General features: G+C 42.4%; 3 protein-coding genes across 3 annotated transcripts in view; all 3 read left to right on the top strand.

Moving 5' to 3' along the window:
- Positions 1-22,321, top strand: part of Atg4a (Autophagy-related 4a) — a 456,226-nt gene that overhangs the window by 384,759 nt on the left and 49,146 nt on the right. The window lies entirely within an intron of this gene.
- On the top strand, positions 5,526-6,982 carry LOC112590242 (uncharacterized). Its single transcript, XM_025306189.1, has 2 exons — positions 5,526-6,157; positions 6,232-6,982. The coding sequence occupies exons 1-2, from the start codon at positions 5,637-5,639 to the stop codon at positions 6,344-6,346; spliced, it is 636 nt and encodes a 211-aa protein (XP_025161974.1). The 5' UTR covers positions 5,526-5,636; the 3' UTR covers positions 6,347-6,982.
- On the top strand, positions 7,841-8,364 carry LOC112590247 (uncharacterized). Its single transcript, XM_025306192.1, has one exon. It carries the CDS (start codon positions 7,857-7,859, stop codon positions 8,277-8,279), a length of 423 nt encoding a protein of 140 aa, XP_025161977.1. The 5' UTR covers positions 7,841-7,856; the 3' UTR covers positions 8,280-8,364.

Raw genomic sequence — 22,321 nt, 5'->3', positions numbered from 1 at the left:
AAAATCTTACTTGCCAGGCAAAAAAGAAAAGGTTTTTGCATTGTATTATGACTGGAGACGAAAAGCAGATATATTTCGATAATCTTAAACAAAGAAAATCCTTTAGCGACCCAGAAAAACCATCCACATCGATACCAAAGCGGAATATTCACGGCAAGAAGGTAATGCACGGCAAGAAAGTAATGCTCCGTATATAGTGGGACCAGAAGGGTGTAGTGTATCATGAACTATTAAAACAGAGCCAAACCATTACTGCCGAACTTTATCAACAACAATTGACCCGTTTAAGCAACGCATTGAAAAATAAGTGGCCGTCTCTTCATCCTTGAAGGTTTTCCCGTTCATAGAGTGCTGCAGCGACCGGAATCAATGATAATCGGAAGGGGCAAGATCTGGAATACGGAGGATGAGGCAATACATCCCAGCCAAGCTGAAGCAATTTGTTCCGAGTGGTTAATGACGTATGAGGTTTGGCGTTGTCGTAGTGGAAAACGATATCCTTGCGATTTGCCAATTCTGGACGTTTTGTGCGGATTATTTAGTTCAATTTCGTCAATTGCGAACAGTATACAGTTGAATCCATCGTTTTGACGGTAACAGTTCGTAATAGATGACACCCTTGAAATCCCACCATACGGAGAGTATTATTTTCTTCGGATGCAGTCCCGCCTTCGAGGTTGTTTGCGATGGCTCGCTGCTATGCCCCCCTGATCTTTTACGCGTTACATTATCGTAAACGACCCATTTTTCGTCACCCATCACCATTCGTTTAAAAAATGGATCGTCTTCTTGGCGTTTCCAGTAGTATGGGGGTAGGTATGGCCAATCAAAACATTCCCCCTTCACTCGACCCTCCGGCGCCACTAGACCACGCCCATCGGCGCCAGAGGGTCGAGTGGAGGGGGAACATTTTGAGTGGCCATACCTACCCCCCAAGGCTGAAAATGGCAGAAATTTGAATCACCGGAATAAAAATCAGCGTAATCTGAATATTAAACTTTTTTTATTATTTATATTAGGCGTTGTTGTGATTCTAGCTCTTGGTCAGTTGGTTAATTTGCATATTACTTTTGGAAAAATCTCCTAGGCACTCTGCGAGGCTCGAATCAGGGGACGGACCTCAGGCTCTTGGAGTCAAACGTCTTACCACTGCTCTGCTGCTTACTCTGTGGTAGAAACTGGTTTCACGGCGTACACATAGAACGGAGAGAGAGGTGTGTGTGTGTAGTTAGTGCGAAGTCTCTGGAAAAATCATGTAGGCCTGGCCGGATTCGAACCTGGGTCCGCTGGCTTTCGAGTCAAGCGTCTTATGTACTACGCTACTGCTATATCCTGATGGAGACTAGCTATATTATGTACATACGAAGAGTATTGACGTCACGCGTGAAAAATTTGGCAAATTCTAGAACCTACGGGACTCGGGCCCTCAGCATGAGACCCTGGCTTTCGACTCTCGTGAGCGTGTGCGAGCATGTTCGAGAAGGTAGGGATCATTTCGGAGACAAAAACTACCCAGCGATTGTTGAAAAATGATACTTCTGGTCTATGTCTACCCGAACATTTTTACCTGTGCGGATCCCCTCGCTTTCGAACTCGAAAAGTTTACAACGGGATTTGTTACCTCGAACTGGAAATCACAGGGAAGAGGGAAGAGGTGAAGAGAAAGGAATGCACAATATTTTTCATAGAATTAATTCACATTTTATTCTTATACATTTTTCTTAGTACAGGATAGAACCTGGTACACAGGGATATGATGATCTAGCGATTTACGCTTGCATTGACAAAAGATTTTCTTATATATTCGTACAATCAACTGATCGTTTCGTTCACAATCATTGGTAAACAAACTGTTCAACTGCTCGAGGTTATAACCCCGAGACATAAAGTAAAGGAAAACATAACAATAATGACCACAAGTCGTCGATAAAAGTCCCTGTAGCTGAAAGGTATTCCATTGGTAAGTGACGGAATTTCTTCTAAGACGCAGGATGAATCGTGAGTCCCAGGATGGCAGCCCGTAGCTGTCGAAGTATGTGGCCGCTCCATTCCGATCGACGTAGAATGCGACCCAGTGCTGTCCTGGACGATCATGATTGTCCGTATTAGCGACTACTGCCGTCGACCTCGTCCACATCCTCGGTAGTCTGTCAGCTGGATAGACGCCTGTGTATCTAGCATTGAGATGTTGCAATGCATGTTGAATTTCAAGCGAATTCATTTTATATAATTTCGTTTACCTCTGGTAACGCGATAGTTATAGTCTTCGATGGCTCGACGGAATGTTCCAACACAGTATTTGTCTCGTTTTCCTCTTTTTCAATCGGCGACTGTTCGCTCTCTGATTTGTCGGAATAACTATTTTCTCTGTTTTCCTCATCAATTTTGGAGGAAAAAAAACGGGTCACATAGATGTTGTCGCGTTTCTTGATGTTGATTTGACTTTATTCGATGAACCAGTGTTTCAATTTGTATGCATCGCGTAATGCACAATGATAACGTCTGTGTTTTCTAAATGTATGGAATGAGCAGTCTTCTATTCGTTCGCTGGGTGAAAGATTATTGGACGTCGGCGAGATATTCTCCAGATTATACACGTTTCGCGCTAATAAATTTTGCACGTAACTCTTTTTTCCTTGCCTTTTCTCATGAAGACACGAATATGACTCGTAATTTCACGCAAGCGTGGATAAAAATATTTTGGATTAGTCTCCCCATCGTACTACTCGATTCCATGATAATTCAGCGAAAGCCAGTTATTTATTCGTCTTGATTTTTCGTTCAATTCCGCAAATGAATACTCTGGAGCTAAGATCCAATGTTCGCCAATGCCTCATTAATACCAACAATAGCCACCTCCTTGAGCACATAGGTATCGTTGCTATCGCGGAAAGACTGCACTTCGATGATCACATCCATGTTCTCGCTGTATTCGCAATTCTGCTTTGCCGAAATTATACTCTTTACGGCTCGAAGTCGACTGAGTTCTTTTCTCAAAATTTTTAATCTGGAGGAGAATAATGTTGAAAATCTTTACATAGCAGGGGGAAAGACGCCGAAAAGAAAAGTGGGAGATGTGTTTCTTTAATCGCTATAATCTACAATGACTTGACGAGAAGAATCTATTTCTAGCACACTTTCAAATTCAGCGTAAACTAAGAAATTGACCGTTGTTATGAGGGCTCTTTCGAATCGTACTTCCATTCGTAAACTACCATGTTTCACAAGGTTCCATTGGCCCGTGCAGTTAGCTGACAGATCAGGAGTGAGATCAAAAGCGAAAAGAGTATAACCAGCAGGATAATCTTCTCTGGATATAGAATTAGCTTCGTTCAAAAAGTGAACGCCCGTTCCTGAGAAAAGTGTGTGATACGCCTCGACGTAGAGCATCTCGTTGCCAGAGAATTTGGGTTGTAACGGTCTGCTAGAGATTTGAGTACCATCGACATACAACGAAAAAAAAGTTTATTCCATAATGCTGGAAATTAAATGGATTTAAGTGCCGGGTACCGTTAAACGCTTTGTTATTGACAAAGTCGATAATTATGCGCTTTGGTAATTGTCCAAGTATGACGTTGTCTAGTGTCTCTCCTACGACGCCGCTATGAATCGTGAATGATTTAACCTCGACTCTCGTGAGGGTGTATTTAGCAGTAGGCCTGGTCAACATTTTCGTATGAGCGAGTAATATGTCTGGGTTTATTCTAGCTCTTCTGATGAGTAGTGTAGCATCTAAAATGCGTATCCGTGACATAGTATTTCTCTCTATAAGACAGAAGGAATCTTTCGAACGAACAAGCCTCATGTGCACTTCGACACCGTTGATTAAGAATTTATCTTGATTGAAAACGTTGCAGTGAAGATGCCCTATGAGATCCAGTGTTCGCCCTCCTTATACAAAAGTGGCTCGCTTGTCGAGTCCGTGATTGCTTGGTGTCGCTACAGGTAGAGCGTCCATGTTCTCTGCAGTATCGCTGTACCACAGGCACGAAGCCAGGTGGGAGGTTTTTACTGGTGAAGCATAATTTAATAATGCCTCTATGTAAGCGCGGTAAGCATAAGCATTGTTTGGAGGAGACACGAGCTTTTGATTGAAATATACGTCGATTTGATTGAACATCGAATGCAGTATATGGTTTACCGGGCCTACTTTTGCGGCGGCGGCTCCTGCTCCGGTTTCCGTTTCTACTCGTATGCGTAGCGACAGCATGGTTTGAGCAAGATCTATGTATTCTTCTCCATGCCTGGGTACGACGAATTCGACAGGCGCGTCGTCCGTGAGAGAAGACATGGGTTTGTAGTGAATCCATTGTGAACTCTCAATACTGGTTTCTGTAGGCGGTAGGGTGAAGAGATCGAGTTCACTCTTTAAACATTCGCAGGAATGCGTATGAAGAAAGGACGTGCTTCGAAAGCACGTGTTTGTTGTTTAGGAAAAAATGTCTGACACAGTACGCTTCTTGATAACTCCCCGACGTTTAATAAATTCTCTTTCGCTTTTTTTCACTGAACGCTTCTTCTTCATGGGTTTCTTCGCTAGCTTCTTACCCGATTTCTTTCCCAGTGTGTTTCTTCGAGTCTCTTCGAGTCGACTTTCCTCTTACTTGATTTAGAAGCGCTGACCCGATGTTTGCGCGAAGATGATTTACCGCTGTATCCGCTTGGCGTGTTGAAAGGAAACTGAGCTTTTCCGATTTTCGCAGGAACTTTATATCCCGACCCCTTCATCAGGTTGTTAATATGTTCTTCCGCTCTTCTTTTGAGATTCGAGACTGATTTCTTGAGGCGCGTTTTAACAGCTACTTGCAATGGTGTGTTATTCCCCACATCATCGAATATATTAATCCCAGCGCGTAGAGCTTCTTTTCCAACGACACGCGCACCACTGGCCAAATAAGGTAATACCCGTCTGAACAGACCACCGAGAAAACTATCGATACCGTGACCGCTTTGATACCGCGATCCTACAAAAACTCGTGAAATTCCGCCTCCCCGATTTCCCCCGGATTGTGCTTCGTAATATTCTAAATAATGCGTCATATCTATGTGTTCTAATTACGGGATAATTATCTCTAATCTCGACGTCTAAATTGTAATGTAACTGTCGTTCCAAATTCAAATGGTATTCTTTCGCCAACCTGATCTCTTATATCTATTTCGATCGTGCGGAAACATGTTAATCGCAATGGAATATAATTCGGTGGCGAGAAATGTTTCACCATGTTACGTCCGTAGACATATTTACCATCGTTGTAGTCGACAGGAACTACTCGGAGAAGAAGAGAATACACGTCTCCCGTTATATAGGATTCGCAAATATCGCAATAAATAAAGAGTTTATCGGCGGTGCGGGGTGTTTAGGTGTACCCTGCACCACACTGCCTGGTTCGTCGGACATAAGTTTACGTTTTGTCGTGAAAGCGTAAAACTTTTTTTCCCCAGCTTTCTGGGGATTCACATTACGATCAGTATTGGGATAGTACATTACACGTCCCTGCATAATTTTCGACAAGTTAAGATGAATTCATTCTTCGTTCGATATATACAGGGTGCGTACGGTATTTGAGGACACTCATATATGTGAATGTAATTTCTGGAGAACAATTTTGTTTGTTTTTTTTCTTGTCAGATCATCAATGGAGGAGTATAAAATAACGCAAGAAATGAAGAGACATGCAGTTATCATCGCTATATGCGCGAAACACACCGATTTAGAAATCTCCAATTTTCTCAATTGCGCCCGATCATTCGTACATAAGGTTCGTCGTGAATTGGAAGCATCAGCTAGTGATGTAGAAACTGTTGCAAAACGCAAAAAACATGAAGAACGTTCGGACACTACTAAAAATACACAATTTGTCCAACAAGTACAAGAGATCGTTGACGAAAGCCCTTCAAAGTCCATGAGGGCCATTGCGAGGGACTTGAATGTGTCTGAGAGCCTAATCCGTCGAGTTGTCTACGAAGACCTCCGCTATACGTCCAACGTTATGCGCAGAGGACAGTTTATGTCGGCACAAACTCGGGAACAGAGACTTATCCGAGGAAAACGTCTCTTGAACAAGCTTAAACACCCTGAAGTTCCTAATATGTTGTGGTTTTTATCTGACGAAAAAAATTTCGACCAAGACCAAAAAATCAATCAGAGAAATGACAGGTGGTTATGCTCACATCCTACAGAGTTTCCCCGTGTTATGCACACGAAGTTTCCAGCAACTGTCATGGTTTTAGGAGTTGTGAGCAACGAAGGACATGTTATGCCACCCCATTTTTTTCGTCAGGGGCTTCGGGTGAATGCTGCCGCCTACATCGAGGTTTTAGAAACAGTTGTGAAACCCTGGATTGATAGTGTACGTGGGGACAGACCATACATATTCCAGCAAGACTCTGCTCCTTCACACAAAGCCATGACGGCACAAGATTGGATGACCGAAAATTTCTATGACTACATTACCCCAAACTTACGGCCACCTGGCTCCCCAGACCTTAATCCCCTGGATTATTACGTATGGGGCGTAGTTGAGCGAGAGACCAATAAACATCCTCATAATAATATTTCATCACTGAAGGATGCTATAACAACAACAATGATCAAAATGAACAAAGAGCATTTTATTCGGACATGCAATCGTTTCCAACCCCGGATTGAGTCCGTTATTGCCGCTAATGGGGATTTTATTGAATAATTGTATAGTCTAGGAGTTAATTAACGTCGTGTAAAAATTTCATGGAATTATAATAAATTTTGCAAAAAATATGAACAAATTAGTTTTAATGTCAATTTGTCCTCAAATACCGTATGCACCCTGTACATATCGAAGCATACGAGCCACTTTGTCGGAAAACTTCACGAAATGAAGTCTATTGCATTCTTTAATATCGCATGTGCAGTACAGCGTTACTTTACCACCATGATGAGAATCCTGGCGCCAAGCAATGTGTGTTTTGAGCAATGAGCTAGCGTTGTTTAAAGCCTGTAACAGTTCGTTCATCGTGGCGTAAACACCCGGGGTTATGCGGGTAACCCCGAATTTGGGTAGCTGGACTTCATCTTTTTTGACGCTTTTGGTATCAATATTTTCACGTGGTAACGAAATGAATATGAGTTCTGCATCTTCCTCGGGGCGCACGTGTAAAAAACTAAAGGGGAATTGAATTTCGATAAGCGCAACTTCCCATAAACCAGTCAGCTTCACTTCTTGAGGCAATTCCGTAATAAATGAAGTAGTTGTAATATTTTCTGGATAGTGTCGCATGCTACTATTGCTCGGTAGAATCATCAGAAATAGAGATTTCGCGCAGGCGTTGTCGCAGCCTTTAATCGGCTTTAAAGGCCGAGTCTTCGTCTCGTCTGACTGTCGGTGTATCGAAGAAAGTGCGCAAAAACGCGTCGCGTCGAGCCGTGTTATCGCTTTGTGGTGCGCGCACAATGGTTAGGCCGTGCGTCGGGCATAAGGCTCGCGCTTGTTTTTCGACACGCCGTAATTATTCGCTTTGTTTCTTCGCGTTATTGACGACGGGAGAGGTTCGCAATGCCTATCGGGCTTGATCCCCGATACTACGAGGACAGTTTGATAAGTCAGTGACTTTTTGAATTTTCCGCGCAGTAACTTTAAATATAGCACTGCTCCCGTCAACTGTCATTTATTAATAGACTACTGTACAAGTTTGGGCAAGCTGCGCCATTTAGTTAGTTTAACAGCCATTGAAAGCAGACAACCTCGTGAATTTTAACGAAAATGGAAAAAAGTGAATTTCGTGTGCTGATTAAGCATTATTTTTTGCGTAAAAAAACCATCACCGAAACCAAGGCAAAGCTTGATAAATACAATGGGGACTCTGCACCATCAATTTCAATGGTTAAGAAGTGGTTTACTGAGTTCCGTTGTGGTCGTACCAGCACAAGTGACGCCGAACGTTCAGGTCGCCCAAAAGAGGTCGTCACGCCAGAAATCGTCGATAAAATCCATGGAATGATATTGGACGATCGGAGAATGAAAGTGCGTGAAGTGGCTGAGGCTGTAGGCATCTCAACTGAGCGGGTATATCACATTTTACATGAATATTTGGACATGAAAAAGCTATCCGCGCGATGGGTGCCGCGATTGTTCACACTCGACCATAAGCGCAACCGTGTGACCATTTCAAAGGAGTGTTTGGCGATGTTCAGCCGCAATCCGAACGAGCTTTTGCCGTTTCGTTACCGTAGACGAAACATAGATCCATCACATCACACCAGAGACCAAGGAACAATCAAGACAGTGGGTTTCTTCGGGTGAACGTGCACCAAAGAAGGCCAAGGTGGGTTTGTCAGCCAACAAGGTCATGGCCACAGTTTTTTGGGATGCACGCAGTATCATTCACATCGATTACCTTGAAAAGGATAAAACGATCACCGGCGAATATTATTCAGAGCTTTTGGACAGATTCGATATTGATTTGAAGCAAAAACGACCGCATTTGGCGAAGAAAAGTGCTGTTCCATCAGGACAATGCACGGGTGCACACGTGTGTAGTCACCATGGCAAAAATCCATAAATTGGGCTACGAACTGCTACCCCATGCAGCATATTCACCAGATTTAGCCCTCTGCGATTATTTCCTGTTTCCAAACCTGAAGAAATGGCTGGGCGGTAAGAGATTTGGGTCGAATGAAGAGGTCATCACTGAAACAAACGTCTATTTTGAGGGCCTTGAGAAAACCTATTTGGAAGGAATAAAAAAATTGGAAAAACGGTGGACTAAATGTATCGAGCTAAAAGGAGACTACGTTGAGAAATAAAACGCTTATTTGCCGAAAAAATATCTTTTATTAAAAAAGTCACTGACTTATTAAACTACCCTCGTATTAGCCGTGGTCGTCGGTCGATTTTTGGAAGGCGCGATGCGCTTTTCTGATGGGATAACACCGGGCCGGCGGCCGCGCCGGACAGTCGGTGGGTGTGGGCGATGACTCTTTCTGCCCTTGTATCCTTACTTGCTTTGAGTCCTATAGGAAGTAGAGAGGAAGAAACAAAAAAAATATATTTATGAGAGCGTTCCGGAGAACACACCGGAGCAACGGCAAACTCGCCGTTCGATCTCTATATCGCAAAGACAGCACAAACGAGAATCGTTCCGGAAAACACACCGGAGCAACGGCAAACTCACCGTTCGAGTTTTATATCGCAAAGACGGCACAAAAGAGAATCGTTCCGAAAACATACCGGAGCAACGGCAAACTCGCCGTTCGCGCTTTATATCGCACAGACGGCACAAAAGAGAATCGTTCCGGAAAACACACCGGAGTAACGGCAAACTCGCCGTTCGATCTCAATATCGCAAAGACGGTACAAACGAGAATCGTTCCGGAAAACACACTGGAGCAACGGCAAACTCGCCGTTCGAGATTTATATCGCAAAGACGGCACAAAAGAGAATCGTTCCGGAAAACACACCGGAGCAACGGCGAACTCGCCGTTCGATCTCTTTATATTGCAAAGAACAGGAAGCAATCGCGGATGCCGACGGTGGCGGCCTGGTAGATTACTTACTCGAAACTTTCGATCTTCTGGAGGCGCTCTGCAGATTTTCTGACGGCTATTCCTAGACGATGGATCTCCTCAGACTCTTCGAAGACTCTCTAAAGACTATCCTCTTGTCAAAAACTGTCGGGATTATATACTCGTCTTGTCTCGTCTTCGGTTCCTTTAGTAGATAAACTAGGGGGATTCTAACTCAAATTGCTAATTAATTATGCAAAAGCAATTAATTATTAATTAATATTTTTTAATTAATACCCCCCCCTAATTAATACCTCCTCTTAATTGACCCCTTCTTAATGGACCCCACCTCTTAATTGACCCCCCTCTTAATTGATACCCCCTCTTAATTGACCCCCCGTCTTAATTGACCCACTTCTTAATTGATCCCCCCTCTTAATTGATACCCTCTCTTTATTGGTACCCTCCTGCTCCACCCCAGATTCTATAATCAAGATGGCGGCCGTGACGTCACGAGAGAAAAACGCGTCGGGCTGTAGGTAGACTCGAACCTGGGCCCGCGGGTTGCTATCGGACGCTCGAACTTCCTAGACCATTGCTGCTTGTTGCTAGTAGACGTCTAGTGAAGGTTCTTACAGTATGTGTGTGATGACGTCACGCATACGTCAAAAGAAAAAACATGGCGGCGGTGTAGGCCAGACTCGAACCTGGGTCCCGCGGTTGCTATCGAGCGCTCGAACCTTCTAGACCACCGTCGCCTATTGCTAGTAGACGTCACGTTACGAGTAAGATGGCGACCGTGACGTCACGCATACGTCAAAAGAACAAACATGGCGGCGGTGTAGGTAGGGTCGAACCTGGGCCCCGCGATTACTATCGAACCTGGGCCCCGCGATTACTATCGAACGTCTATCGGACGTCTCTCGAACGTCTCTCGGACGTCTCTCGAACGTCTCTCGAACGTCTCTCGAACGTCTATCGGACGTCTCTCGGACGTCTCTCTCGAACGTCTATCGGATGTCTCTCTCTCGAACCTCCTAGACCATTGTTACCTATTGCTAGTAGGCGCATAGTGAAGGTTCTTACAGTGTGTATGATGGCGTCACGCATGCGTCAAAAGAAAAACAAAGTCGAAACTAGGCCAGACTCGGACCCCGGACCCTTCGTTTACTGTGCGATGGTTCTACCACTTAGACTATCATAGGGTAGGTTGGAAGGGAATATGAAACGTTCGTCGAAAGAGTATTTTACCATACCGACTTGCGCCGGGCACTATCCTCATCGTTCTGAGGAGGGGGAAGGGAAGTAAAATGGGAGACATATAGAATTAATTTATACATAATTTTATGTTTTAGAATATCATTTATTTGTTCACGGCTTCATACATTATATTTTTCACAGCGCATGCTAACAATTCATAATCAATGTTAGTTAAGTTTGCGCACCATGTTGGTTAGCGGGCTATATTCAACTACATGATCATGCAGGATGAGACAATATGCGGTAGTATTCGCCGGTATATTCTCCTTACACTCAAATTCGATGCGCACATCCACAGTGGCACTCTTGACGGACTCATTTTGATGCGAGCAATCGATAACCACAAAAGGACCTAGCCGCAGAAAGTCGGTAGTTGTTAACCATGCCTCAGCATTGTCGCATCCATAATACGATTTACGAAAACGTCTATACATATCGTAAAGTACGGCGTATTTATTTTTTGTAAAGTCCAAATTCATGTCGTCGTACGGATAACACTCTGAATTCAGATAGAGCTTCACGTTGATCAATTTGCAGTCATCGAAACGAGTTATATTTTCCGACATGACATTCTTCCGGCCAGTCTGCAGCGTAAAGATAACGTATCGAGGTTTCTCCAAATTAGCAGCAGTTTTGACGGTCCACAAGTGTTTGGTAGTGCTTTGCAGTAGAGGAAATTCATACAGATCCTACGAGCGGAAACTCATACTCAGGTATCGTCCATCCTCCAAAGTTTTCAGTATGGAAAGTTTATTGATATCGTTCAAGATTACGTGAAGCATTCGCCATTGTATCTTGAATAGCTCAATCTTAGGATCCAGCGCTGAAGATCCTAGTAGACTGTTGTTATCGCTGTGCGATCGTAATAGAATCAATTCGTGACGCGCGTTAATCACGTTTGTAGTCTTCACAGAATCCTAGCAAAACGTTGAGCGGTACACAAAAGTTGAAGTACCTGTCCGGCGAAATAGTGTCAGTTGTATCCCACGCGGCATTTTTCATGATGGCATTTTTGTCTGAAGATATCGATATATAGTTTTTGAGCGTTGAAGTTATTCCCACATTTCTGTTACGATCAATCTCCACATCATCCAGTCCACACCGTCCATAATGGATCTCATCAAACATGAATGCAACGCCACTATATCTCAACCTTACAATCGCACCATCGACTGCAACTTGTTTCGTCACCTTCCCCTCGACATAGAGATAACTCTCACATGGCAATATATATAAATCCTGCTGCTGTATGGGTATTCGTATCTCGCTATGTCCAAACGTTGTGTTAGCGTATAGATTGTACGTATGTGTCTCAATCTTGACGATGCGCTCGTCAAAGACCGGTTCATTTCCAATGTTCAAAATGTCAATCATCTTTCTCAATCGTTTCGTACGATGAATCCCAGAGATTTCAAAAATTCAACGTTCAACGCGCTGAGTTCCTTTCGAACAAGGGATTTTGTACTGCTAATCGCGTGTCTCGTAAAAGGTGTATTTCCAGCTAGTTTCTCCTGTTCCACTTGATTCACCACAAGCATTTCATAGATTACGTTTATTATCGTCGCCGTCGTACGTGCAATCTAACGGTAATCTCTTCTCCTCGAAAATCGAGCGATTGTCCTTCTTGATCAACGACACGCACCGTTAAATCTGTAATGCTCCGTGCGATGATTGGAAGATAAATGACATGTGTCGGTGTTTCCGATATCTTATATCCTGGTGGCACCTTAGGCGAGAATTCATGTATCGTATGTACACGCATACTGTTACTGTACGCACCACTGACAACGCTGCATTCTATACGAATGATATTCACGTTGATAATCTTAATCGGGGCGTCCGATTCGTACCATCGGTGCGGTTCTAATATACGACTCGATGAGAATCCCAAAAGCGAGCCAATGTTGTTTGGTTTGCTAAAATTTATTCTATAAGCACATTTGATTTCACTCCTCATCGTATTATTATTGGCACGAATTATTATAGGATATTCATTCTCGTCATCTCTATATGGATTATTTTTGGAACGCACTGCTTTTGGAGAATGTGAAATTGTACGTTTCAGATATTCGTATATGGCGCGCAATTCGTACGATCCTTCAGGAATCGTAATTTCTTCATCGTTAGCACCATAGTAAAATTTATTATTCGACCAATTTACGTTTGGTATCGTATTGTATGCTTCGAAATCCGTTAAACCGAGCTCGTAATCACCATCGCTCAAATCTATAGAGGGAAAGTAGCTCACCGTAAGAGTGTTACTGTTGCCAGTCAATGTAAGCGTTAGCGACATGTTTGCAAACTGCCGAACGAATACTGACTGCTGTTAGTGGAATGTCATCACCATCATTTAAATTGATCCTCTACCGTTTGGAGAAACTGCAAGTACAATTGTCCGCAAATGCTCTGGTTGTAATGTTGATATGATGTGCGATTGTACAAAATTTTCACTACATCTCTCTCAAGGTATCGAATCAATTCCTTGGGCGGTCGAAGATTACCAAAACTGTCAAAATATATTGCACGATTTCCACTTTTCGCATACGCCATCCAGTGAGTACCTGGTCCCTCTGTGTCTAAATTTACAATACCGCTCTCGTTTTGACGTACTCCATCTATTGGTAAAGCGTCACGCATGAAAACATCTCGAAAGAAAGATATACGCATACGCCTCGCTAGTCTTTCCAACTGTACATTAGTCATTGCACCCGTGGGTAATTTTAGCGTTTTTTTGACGTTTTTTTTTTTTTTTCTGTAGCGCTTTTCCCGCGCTTGTACGGAGCAAGATAGATTCCGCGACCTTTCGTAGCGCGACCTTCCATTGCACGATAATGACGTTTTAATTCTTCCAGCTGGCGTTGCGCGGCTTTGCCATCATTCACCGCTTTTGCGACACCCGCCGCTCCACCGACTAGTGAACCGAGAACTCCCAGTAATGGTAGAACTGGTAAAATACCACCTCGTTTTGCTATCGGAAGTGTTCGTTTTCGGATTGCTTTCTTGGACGACTTCTTTTTCTTTGTGCCTATGCCCATGCCGATTTTCGTTTTGGCTTTCATAGCAGCCCAAACGACTGCAGCAGCAGCTTTCTCGCCTAGAGTTGATTCTTTCGAAGTTATGCGTTTCCGCACTTTCACAGCGAGAATCTCATCCGCCGCGTGCCGATCGGTGAGATTGTTGTTACGCGAATAGGCTATATCGTGCTCACGACACGCCGCGTCCAATGAATTAATGCCTTGGTCACCTCTGGCCAATCGTTTTACCAAGCGAGTTCCAGGACCACAAAATTGATATCCGGGAATGTGTAGTTCGATAGGAAGTGCATTTATCGCGCGATTCAATAGACCACTGCCGACTTTGACTTTTGTCGACGACATTCACTACATTCCCTAATCAGCGGTGCTGGACCGTCGATATGTTTGCTGCCACGGACGATTGTAATGTTCCAAACATCGACGATACTGCTGAACCTCTGGATCGACTCTTAAATGTTCTGGGAGTCTATCCTGCAAATCGTCAATATACTTTGCAAATTCGCGTAACAGAACAATCTTCGGTATATATTTCAGTTGTTCGGAGGTTAGCTCTCGAATATCATGGGTATCTGTCAACAGGAGGAACATTTTCTAAACTGAGTGTTTCCAAGATTGACGCGCTTATATATAGTTAAATCAGCGTCACATTTAAATTATATTGCGACTCACGGGGGAAACATGCGGTTCGTGAAGCAACCAACGTCGATATGCGTGACAAATTTCGACAATAGAACGGAATCAATGCTTGAGCAAGAGGCGCGCAGGCATGGAAACATGCTTCCGAACACCATACGCGGCATCATATGCGGTCCCTCGAATTGCGGCAAGACAAACATTCTCATCAGTTTGTTGGAAAGTCCGCACGGTCTACGTTTCGAGAACTTGTACGTGTACTCGAAATCGTTGCAACAACCTAAATATCGCTACTTGGAAAATCTGCTGAAATCGATAGATGAAATTGGATACTTTACATTCTCCAATAACAGCGATGTGATTCCAACGACCGAAGCGCCTAAAAATTCCATTTTTATCTTTGATGACGATGTATGTGACAAACAAGATACGATAAGAGAATACTTTGCAATGGGTCGTCATTCGAGCGTAGACTGTTTTTATCTCTGTCAGACGTACGCAAAAATACCCAAGCATCTTATACGGGACAGTGCAAATCTTCTGATTCTCTTTAAACAGGATGGTACCAACTTGAAACATGTGTACAACTATCATGTGAACACTGACATGTCATATGAGGATTTCAGTACATTGTGTTGCAAATGTTGGGAGGATAAATATGGTTTCACAGTGATTGATAAGGATAGCTCAATGACCGAGGGACGATACAGAAAAGGATTTAACGACTTTGCTGTGCTGTGAGATGTATAATCGTCATTTTAATCTCAACGTGGTAACATCTTCAACGTCCACGAGACAAATATATCAATGATGAATAGTAGCGTGAAAATAATGGATCGTGAAACGGTAGCGGAAGAGATTGCGAAAACGAGCGAGTCGATCCGCAAGAAGTATCGCGCTTTGAAAACCGGTAGAATGGTGGAAAATGCTGCATTGGAGAGACATTTTAAACCTATTATTGAACCTCTCAAGCAAATCGCGGGAAGCAGCGCTAATGTGGAAAGTAACGTTGATGTTAAAACTGAGCCACTATCAATGAGTACAAGCGAAGAAACAAAGAGTGTATTAAAACCCGAAAAAAAGATAAAGCGTAAGGCAAAACTTTCACCAGCCGCATTGACTCCGCTGAAACGGAAACTATTAAACGATCCTCTGATAGTTCCTACATCGACGGAAGCTCTACAATATGAGGAACTACATGGAATGTCGCATGAACCTTTACCGATCGACAATCTACTCACTGATGATGATGATGATGAGAATGTTTCCGAAACCCCCGATAAACCGGTAGTGACATCCGTCAGACGTCAGTTGCGAACGTACAAAGGACAACAAACTTTACATGATTATTTTGGTCCGTTGGGTCAAAAATATATGGGAGCTGTGCTAAGCAGTGGAAAGGATAACACTATAGATTATGTTTACGGCGTACGTCTTAGCAACGATGGAGCGATGCTCGGTGATAAACGTATCGATGTGGACAGAGACGATAATATAATCATAGGCGAAACAGGATACATTGGAATACCCGGTCTTTACGAGCTAATATTCAAAAGAATTCCCGACGATTTTGTGTACACCGAGGCTGATATGCAAAAATACAAAAGTATACTATTGGCGACGAATGCTCACAGACGCGGCCTCCCGCAAAATCCGATACTCGGTAACCAGGGACACAAATATAAACATATAATCGCACCCCTAGTATCACATGCGTCGAGCGATAAAGTGGCCGGAAAAGGTTTATACGCATCGCAAGCTATGATGACCTTAAATGACAACAATATCGATTACGTGCATTGGGATGATCCCAACGAGCTGGTGGATCGTCTGCGATTGCTTAACGCTTCGCGCCAAGCTGGCAACAACTCGCACGAGCACGAAATTTTATCGATTATCGAAGAACTCCGTGAAGCTGGTCTCATTATAAATTAAGCAGCGTGGCATTGACACAAGTCAGTCAGTCGGTACAACTTGTTCCGAAATGTCGATGAATAAGTTTGGAGTGTCGCGAGAAAACAATGGTGCGAAAACTGATCAAGCGCATCAATGGAATGAACATTTTGAAAATTACATATATGAAAATGCCCTTTGTTTAAACGCGGCCAAAGTTTTTGATGCAAAATCGCGCAAGATAAAACATGTAGCGCAGCCTGAAGCCGACAGTGACGTTGCAACCAAACAATACGTGGAAGAATGTGTTGCAGGTATGAGAAATCATTTGAATGATGTTGCAACCAAACGATACGTACATGAAAATGCCCTTTGTCTAACCGCCGATGGCAAAGGTTTTGACGCAACAGGACACGCGATACATCATGTAACGCGGCCGAGAGTCTTCAATGATGTTGCGCACAAAAATTATGTGGATGAGAGTATAAAGTCTGTAAAACTGCTGCTGCATGAGAGTAACGTTGAGAAGAAGCAGTATATAGATGAGAATATAAATTCTGTAAAGCTTCTACTGCATGAGAGTAACGTTGAGACGAAGCAGTATGTAGATGAGAATGTTAAAAAATTGAAGGATTGGCTGGAAGACTACCAGAAGAAAAACATACTGAGCATAAATAGCATTCATGAGAACACAGAACGAATTTTAGACTGGACAGATTCAGAGATAAAGAAATCGTCGAAAATATAAAAGTAGAATATTGCAGTTGAATCGACATATAGTATCGACATAAGCAAGAGACGGATCATCACGAGCTGCAATAGTGAAGCAATCGTCAAAATTTAGCAAAAAGAAGAAAAGTTCAGAGAAGCAACTCATCGGTACTATTTCAGCTGTTTCTGCCGGTATAAAGCGACAAAGCTTCACGCATGATGGGAAAACGACTCGGCGAGTAACGGGGGAAAATAATGAGAAGAAACATTCCGAAAAAGAACAACTAGTGAAAGAATTACACGCTCCAGCGAGACGAAATTTTCCTAGCTAACGCGTCATTGTGCGTGGATACGATGATCTTTGGCAGGCCGATGCGGTGGAAATGCGTCCTTACTCGCGATTCAATGGAGGCCACCACTACATGCTCACCATTACCGATGTACTGAGCAAGCACGCATGGGCCGTGCCGTTAAAGAGCAAAAGCGGAAAGGAGATAGCTGAGGCATTCGCAAAGATAATTCGAACGGATGGAAAATGTCCGAAGAACTTGCAAACTGATCAGGGAAAGGAGTTTTACAATACAGAGTTGCAGAGACTTGTGAAGAAACACGGTGTCAATCATTATTCGACTTATTCAGTAACGAAGGCATCTGTTGTGGAGCGATTCAACCGCACGTTAAAGAACAACATGTGGAAAATGTTTACGTTCAACGGAACTTACAAATGGATCGACTCGTTACCGCGCCTCGTCGCTGAATACAACACACGAAAACATCGAACTATCGACATGCGTCCTATCGATGTGACTCCTACGATTGCTAATAAGCTCTTAAACACAGTCTATAGTAACGTAAAGATTGCAGCGCCTGCGAAATTCAAAGTGGGTGATCTGGTACGCGTCAGCAAATTCAAAACTATCTTTGAAAAAGGCTATACACCGAATTGGATAACCGAAGTGTTTAAAATCGTCAAAGTGCAGACAACTAATCCTACAACTTACCTACTTGCAGACTCGCGCGGGAAACCTATCGCCGGGGGTTTCTACGAACACGAACTACATAGTGTCACCAATCCAGATGTATACTTAGTAGAAAAAGTGTTGCGCAGGCAAGGCGACAAAGTATATGTAAAATGGTTGGGATTCGACAATTCGCATAATTCATGGATACAAAAGGATAATGTATTGTAAAAAAATAAATACAGTTTTATTAGAACATTTGATGACATATTTAATTGTAAAATAGCTAATAAAACAAATAAACGTTATAATAGCATACTATAATGTCCCCATGGTAATGTATTTATCGAATCAGACATAATAAATCGCTTATCATCGTATGGACTGAGAGCAGTTTTCGTTTCGAATACCGTGTATACCTCATACAACTTGGATCTTATGTACGATTGACGCCGACTCGTTTCAATTTCCTCTCTCAAACAATGCGTGTAATCGTCAAAATTGATCGTTCGTGCTATAATATTCCTCTTAACACCCTTCGCCCTTTTAGTATCCTTTTTACCTTCTACTTTCAGCGCATACATTTTTGCTCTGAGCCCGACGAATTCTGTCATTATAGCTCCGTTATTTTCATCTTTCATAAGCCCTGGAACTTTTTTGTTCTTAAGCGGTATACCGTATATGTTGTTTTGAGGATAATCGCACGTATCAAACCTAGCAATGTCACGTTTCATTAGCTCATATACATCGTCGGAGATTACATGGTAAATTAAGCTATCTGTGTCCGTATATAGTACTTTACATTTCTCACGATATAGAGGTGACATGTACTCATGATGAAATTCATACAAGCAGGTCTTAGATATGTCGAGAATACACATACCCACATAGATCGGCTTGTTGAACTTCACTTCGAATTTTCGCAATTTAACTGCAACCAAATTTTCTGAAAAGATGCTCCTGCTATGAAAATTGGGCATTGCGACCATTGCCTCTGCACCGTATCGTCCATCCCATTTTGTCAAAAGTTTTACATCGACATGATTGCGAACATTTTCCATTGTTTTGCCGAATACCGCGTTGTTCATTAATTTGTATAAATTTTTCTCAAAATCGTTTGTTGCATGCGTTCCAACTGCGTATTTAATTCTATGTAGTTGCGTAGCCATGAAGTTTGTGCGAATTGGAGTATGCGATGAATCTTTTCGATACGAAGACCATCGCGTATGCACTGCTGCAGATTACGATAATGAATAACGTAACACTGCTTATTATACAGGGTGCACGATTTATTTGAAGACATTGAAATATCTCGAGAACTATGCATTGGATAAAAGAAAGTGGTTAATGAAAGTTGTTAGTCTCGAAGGGGGACATCCAATGATACCAAACTCGACCTCCCACAACACCCCCTGGGGGTGGGGGTTGGGGGCAACTTTGAAATCTTAAATGGAAACCCCTATTTTTTATTGCAGATACGAATTCTACGCCACAAAATACGTAAATTTTGTCCGAAACTTTTTTTTTATTCGTGATAGATGGCGTTGTAATCGCAAAAAATTATATTTTCCGCAATTCTCCAGAAATGATCATTGGATTGAGAAATAAAAAATACCTGTTCAATATTTTTAAAGAATATAATAAAAGTTATTCCCCCTCCCCATCCTCTCGGGGTAGGGTGGGTGGTAACGTTCAAATCTGCATGACGGTTGCCCAGCGCATAACTCAATAGCAGCACGGGAAGTATTAGACCGTAATTACAATGGTCGGTGGATTGGCAGAGGTGGCCCGATTAATTGGCCTGCTAGATCGCCTGATTTGACATCGCCGGATTTCTTTCTGTGGGGTTACCTAAAAGATAAGGTTTATCAATAAGTGCCAACAACTCGTGAAAACATGGTAGAACGCATAAGAAACGCTTGCGCTGAAACTCCCGCAGATTTGCTTCTATCCTGTGTACAGTCATTTGAAAAAAGGATCAATAAGTGTATTGAAGTTGAAGGTAAAAATTTCCAACACTTACTCTAATTAATTGAACAGTGAGAGGCAAGGGGATTCACATTAAAAAAGCACCCCGATCTGTGAGAGGCAAGGGGACTCACATTAAAAAAGCACCCGAAGGGAACATAAAACTACTACGTCCTCGTCGTTGTTCCTGTGTAACGCTAAAAGTAGTTTCTCGGAAAAATTCAACGCTATCTATCACGAATGAAAAAAATTGTTTCAATAAAAATTTCACGTACAATCTAATTCTGCAATGAAAAATGTGGGTCCCCATTTGAGATTTTAACGTTACTTCTTTTAGCTTTTAGCTTTTAGGGAAATTACTTTTAGCGTTACACAGGAACAACGACGAAGACGTAGTAGTTTTATGTTCCCTTCGGGTGCTTTTTTAATGTGAGTCCCCTTGCCTCGCACAGATCGGGGTGCTTTTTTAATGTGAATCCCCTTGCCTCTCACTGTTCAATTAATTAGAGTAAGTGTTCGAAATTTTTACCTTCAACTTCAATACACTTATTGATCCTTTTTTCAAATGACTGTACACGGGATAGAAGCATATCTGCGGGAGTTTCAGCGCAAGCGTTTCTTATGCGTCCTACCATGTTTTTACGAGTTGTTGGCACTTGTTGATAAACCTTATCTTTTAGGTAACCCCACAGAAAGAAATCCGGCGATGTCAAATCAGGCGATCTAGCAGGCCAATTAATCGGGCCACCTCTGCCAATCCACCGACCATTGTAATCACGGTCTAATACTTCCCGTGCTGCTATTGAGTTATGCGCTGGGCAACCGTCGTGCAGATTTGAACGTTACCACCCACCCTACCCCGAGAGGATGGGGGGGGGAATAACTTTTATTATATTCTTTAAAAATATTGAACAGGTATTTTTTATTTCTCAATCCAATGATCATTTCTGGAGAATTGCGGAAAATATAATTTTTTGCGATTACAGCGCCATCTATCACGAATAAAAAAAAAGTTTCGGACAAAAATTACGTATTTTGTGGCGTAGAATCCGTATCTGCAATAAAAAATAGGGGTTTCCATTTAAGATTTCAAAGTTGCCCCCAACCCCCACCCCCAGGAGGTCGAGTTTGGTATCATTGGATGTCCCCCTTCGAGACTAACAACTTTCATTAATCACTTTCTTTTATCCAATGCATAATTCTCGAGATATTTCGATGTCTTCAGATAAATCGTGCACCCTGTATAAAGTCGCAAGGAGTTTTTCTTGCCGTTTGTTCGGAGGCTTCGTTCGCGTCGGACAGAACGGTAGATCTGTATGTGTATCGTGCAAGTGTTGAGGATACTCCAAATCAACCTCGAGAATATAACCTGTGAGCGAATTTAGCGGGACTGATGATACATCAAAATTCGACATATCATCAACCCACTTCAATTCAGCGTATGGTAACGGTTGACACATTGCCCAGCCATACAAATTATTTATATCAAAGTACATGAAGTATGAGGATGGCTTCGATGGATCGTAAGATTGCATATATTGGTTATTGGCTTTTGCGTATCTACCGGAACACTGACTCAGACCGCCACGTATACCGCGGTCGATAAACATTACCATATCAATATCTGTGAGTAATTCAAAATTAATTTTTGTATGTTTTAACATCGCATCCCACGTGAAACCTGGCAATGTGTAATAATACACGGGATCTAGACCGTAACTTTTGATATAACTATCGCGGAAATTTTCGAAAATATCAGCCAATAACAAAACATCAGTTTTCAGGTACATATCGCTATATTCGCCTAAGGTTTGAATAGAAAACCGTTCCCATACGTTCACGGCGTGCGTGCAATCGCTCTCAGATACTGTATCACCTGTCAGCGAACTGTAGAATGACTCGCGCGGTGATAAACATTGATCCTGCAGCTTGTCATTGCAATCCACATATTCGTATAGAAAGACCTTTTCGCGTTAATAAATCAAAATCTTTGTCGGATAAGTTTTTAAATTCGGATTGAAGAATTTTTAATTTGTCTCCAGTGAGAAACGATGCTAATTTATCGAGACTGGTACTGAGAAATTTGTACGTATCGATGAACCGCAATTTAATATGATTTCGCCAGTCTGATGTTTTACTTGTTGTATCTTCAATATGTTTGGTAAATGAAATATATTTTTCTTTCGTTATTGGTAGTACATCGACCTTCGAACGCGGTGGCTACTTCCTTGATAATAAAATGAGCGTCATAACCTGATAAGTTATGAAAAACTATCGGAATATAATAGGAATCTGTATAATTTAAATTACAATTGGAATGTGCGGGACCCCTGTATTGTCCGGTTAAATGACAATGATCGCGTACGCGTATATCCCCCAC

Source organism: Harpegnathos saltator, unplaced genomic scaffold, assembly GCF_003227715.2.
Source record: "Harpegnathos saltator strain DR-91 unplaced genomic scaffold, Hsal_v8.6 scaffold765, whole genome shotgun sequence".
Taxonomy (NCBI): Eukaryota; Metazoa; Arthropoda; class Insecta; order Hymenoptera; family Formicidae; genus Harpegnathos; species Harpegnathos saltator.
Note: the sequence above shows the minus strand (reverse complement) of the source record. Positions and strands in the feature narration are given on the sequence as shown.

What these genes read in the sequence shown, in the direction of transcription:
- LOC112590242 (XM_025306189.1), top strand. Translation starts at nt 5,637, where the DNA reads ATGGAGGAGTATAAAATAACGCAAGAAATGAAGAGACATGCAGTTATC. An exon ending in ATCAATCAGAGAAATGACAG is followed by an intron (nt 6,158 to 6,231) that starts GTGGTTATGCTC and finishes TCATGGTTTTAG; the next exon opens with GAGTTGTGAGCAACGAAGGA.
- LOC112590247 (XM_025306192.1), top strand. Translation starts at nt 7,857, where the DNA reads ATGGTTAAGAAGTGGTTTACTGAGTTCCGTTGTGGTCGTACCAGCACA.